Genomic DNA, 3,649 nt, shown 5'->3' with positions numbered 1-3,649 from the left:
ACATGACCTCCCCAGCCTCTCCCCTCTCACAGCTCCCTGGGAGTTTCTGGGACGCTGACTGTTTGTTTAACAACGAGGGACACGGGCGAGGGTGCGAGCAGTGACCACCGGGGGCCGCAGTCATGAGAGTGGGACCAGCAGCCCTGGCTGGGGGGCTCTTCGGGGCAGCAGGGACCCTGTGCTTCTTCCTGGCCTTCGCCACAGACTACTGGCTGGTGGCCAGCGACAACTGTGGACCGTACGCAACCGTGACCGGGGGGAGAGATGTCAACGGGGGGAGAGATGTCAACGGGGGGAGAGATGTCAACGGGACTGAGGTAGGTACCAGGGTGAACCGGTACTAGTGCAGGGTCAAACCTCAGGAACTGTTGAGGGACTTCACTGGATCAGTGTCCACTGTAGAATCCAGTGAAACTTCACTGTCGGTGAAACGACCAAAAACAAAAAACTTCTCCAGTTTCACTGTGTTTGTTTGTTTGTTTCTTGTTCCGGTTGTTTGTTTTTTTTTCCTCTTGTTGTTTTTTAAGTTTAAGTTTCGTTTTCTTTTCTTAATATATACTGTATATTATAGTTAATTTGTTTTTTAAATTAGTATTAATGGTAAGTGTGCTCCTTAAAATCCGTTACTTCATGTCATTATTTCACCAACAGATGTCGCTAAATCTTTACATTTCACACATCATGCACACAACAACAACAACAACAACAACAACATTACCAGTTTACCGGTGACTTTTTTTTATATAGACTGTGGTAGAAAAATATGTTTAATAATATTTTTTAAGTACTCAAAACTGCATACTTGAATATATATAGTTTTGTGTATTTAAATGAAAATGTTTACAAATATTTTAAATATTATATAAAAACACTTAAAACTTTCAATCGTAATTTTACTATTTAATATCTTTTAAGACTTAATTAGAGACAGAATTCACCAAAAATTACATCAAATAGATTTTAAAAAAAAATCACGGACGATGACGTCACCACAGTTAGTTTTCACGTAACTTCTCTACAGCCATGACTCAGCATTTCAGCCGAGGAGGACCCCCCCCCCACCCCCCCCCCCCCCCCCACCCACGCCCCCCCACAAAAATAAAAAAAAAAAAAAAAAAAAAAAAAGTTCCCAACAAGAGAGGACGATTAAAGAAAGAAAGTTGCTGAACGTTAGTCGGCGCCATCCATCATATTTCTGACAGGCAGGGGGAGACTCTCAGTCAAGCGTGTTCCATTGTTACCCCAGAAAACCTCACACAGCTGCAGACCATAATCAGTACCAGGTTCGGTGCCATGGTACTGACGTGGAGCAGCAGTTCAGGAGAAGAGTCACAGGTCCATCCGTTAAAAATAAAAAAAAAACACTAAAATAAAAATAAAATACAATTTTTATTTTGACAATTTCTAATAAAAAAACAAATGGTGGGAGGGGCATGTGAGGGTTGGGGGCGGGGCCACACCAAAAGACAGTAAAGGGGAAAAAAAAACATTCTCTAGTCACGTCTTCTGCTCACAAATATGCGGGTCGCGGGCCAGTTGTAGACCACGGATGCCCCTTTGAGGGTCACTCATACAGACAGTTAACAAATTCTGCCTTCCCCACTTTCTTCCCTCCCTCCCATCTCTGACTGTTGACTGTTCCTGTTCCCTCTTCAGGTTCCCTCGTCGGTGGAACCCGTCACCGATTCTCCAAACTCCCTGATCCTGCACCACGAGGGTTTCTTCTGGCGCTGTGTGTTTCACGTGGAGCCCGGAGAACACCCGGTCCTGGCCACCCTCTTCAGTAAGCAGACACCGTAGAAGGGTTTGTTTACACCTGCTGCCCAGCAGGGGGCAGTGTGACAGGCGTGTGCAGCAGAAGCTGACGTCATGTCGTGCGTCCAGGTTAAAGAGACGTCTCTTCACAAAACTCTTTCACATTTCTTTTTTTTTTTCTCCTCCAGCCAACCAGCCGCAGTCCAAGTTGTGTAACCATGGTTACCTGTTTCCTCTTCCTGTTGCCCTTGGACCCGTTCCTCATCCCACTTACGATGCCACAGCAGGTAATTCACCGAGTCAAAAACACGACGTGGCCAGAATGACGTAACAAGAGTGAGAAAATGGAGAAAATGCTAATGGTGACATTTACGTCTCAGCTCTGCCATAAAATAAAGTCGACCGAGACGTGGAGTACGTGAGCGACAGTCGCTGGTTCAAATCCATAACATTTTTAAAACAAACACAGAATCACATGATCATCGGTGATGCTTGCTGTTTCAAACACTGGCCTCTGGTAGGCGCTGTGGAGCACTCTACTCTGTATATAAATATTCCTCATTTTGTTTACATTGTTTTGTTTGAAAAAAAAAGTAGTAAAAAAAATTGTGTCATTGAACCGACAACCTCCACTTCAGGTTGTTGGATTACTGAGAGGTGATGACATCACAGTCACCGGCGTTCCTCTGACGGCGGCTGAGCTTGGTTTTTTTTCCCCTCCAGTGTTTCGGGGATTCTGGACTCTGCTGATGGTCCTGGGTCTGGGGTCGGCTCTGGTCGGAGGATTCCTCCTGGTCTGCGGCGTTCCCTTCTACAGCCACAAACTCTACAAAGTGGGCGGAGCCTTCCTGGTCGCCTCTGGTAATAAAAATAAACATCTGTGTGTGAGAGAGTGTAGCCGTAGCTTCTGTGTCGAGCTAACTGTCCTGGCAGCAGAGAGAGTCGCGGCTCAAACTCAGGGTCGCGGCTCAAACTTAGGGTCGAGGCTCAAACTCAGGGTCGCGGCTCAAACTCAGGGTCGCGGCTCAAACTTAGGGTCGAGGCTCAAACTCAGGGTCGCGGCTCAAACTCAGGGTCGCGGCTCAAACTTAGGGTCGAGGCTCAAACTCAGGGTCGCGGCTCAAACGTAGGGTTGCGGCTCAAACGTAGGGTTGCGGCTCAAACTTAGGGTCGCGGCTCAAACTCAGGGGCGCGGCTCAAACGTAGCGGCTCAAACGTAAAGTTGCTGCTCAAACTCAGGTTCGTGGTTCAAACATAGGGTCGAGGCTCAAACTCAGGGTCGCTGCTCAGACTCAGGGTCATGTCGCAGTGTTTCCTGCGGTCAACTGTCCGTCGGCTGTCACAACAAACACACAGATGTCGCTCTGTCGCCACGACAACAGCAGGTGTAAATGTAAACACAGCCTCCCTCTCCCTGTCTCCCCCCTCCTCTCCCCTCTCCTCCTCCTCCCCCACAGCCTGTCTGTTCCTGTTCCTGCTCCTCCTCTTCCTGTTGTGGATGGAGGCCGTGGACGTCCAACGTTACGTCCTCCAGGAGCGAGGAGAAGCCTGTCCACTGGCCCAGGTGTCCGTCCTCTACGGACTCTCCTTCATGGTGGCCGCGGCCGGCGTTCCCCTGGAGCTCGTCTCCGGGTTGGTGTTCATCCTGGTGGGCAGGGCGCTGCGCTGCGGCGTGTGAGCCGGACTGAAGATCAGCCGGAGAGACCAGACCAGAACTGAACCAACAATTTGGAGTCTGTGTCACGGTGTAATTCAGGGGACATCTTTGTCGACCGTTTTTTTATTTTATCTCTGTTCCAGATTCGTCTTCCTGTTCGACTGGTTTCACTGGTACTTCAGAGCTGAACCAGCACACAGACAGGGGGCGATAAAGAGGTGGGGGTCGGCGGGGTGA

The 3,649-nt window shown here is 48.8% G+C and overlaps 1 protein-coding gene across 1 annotated transcript; it reads left to right on the top strand.

The window, feature by feature from the left end:
- Positions 1 to 6: 6 nt before the first annotated feature.
- LOC103391326 (transmembrane protein 182-like) lies at positions 7 to 3,598 on the top strand. Its single transcript, XM_008327547.2, has 5 exons — positions 7 to 317; positions 1,657 to 1,783; positions 1,944 to 2,042; positions 2,479 to 2,616; positions 3,213 to 3,598. The coding sequence occupies exons 1-5, from the start codon at positions 123 to 125 to the stop codon at positions 3,431 to 3,433; spliced, it is 780 nt and encodes a 259-aa protein (XP_008325769.1). The 5' UTR covers positions 7 to 122; the 3' UTR covers positions 3,434 to 3,598.
- Positions 3,599 to 3,649: the final 51 nt, after the last annotated feature.

Source organism: Cynoglossus semilaevis, chromosome 15 (genome assembly GCF_000523025.1).
Source record: "Cynoglossus semilaevis isolate Cse_v1.0 chromosome 15, Cse_v1.0, whole genome shotgun sequence".
NCBI lineage: Eukaryota > Metazoa > Chordata > Actinopteri > Pleuronectiformes > Cynoglossidae > Cynoglossus > Cynoglossus semilaevis.
Note: the sequence above shows the minus strand (reverse complement) of the source record. Positions and strands in the feature narration are given on the sequence as shown.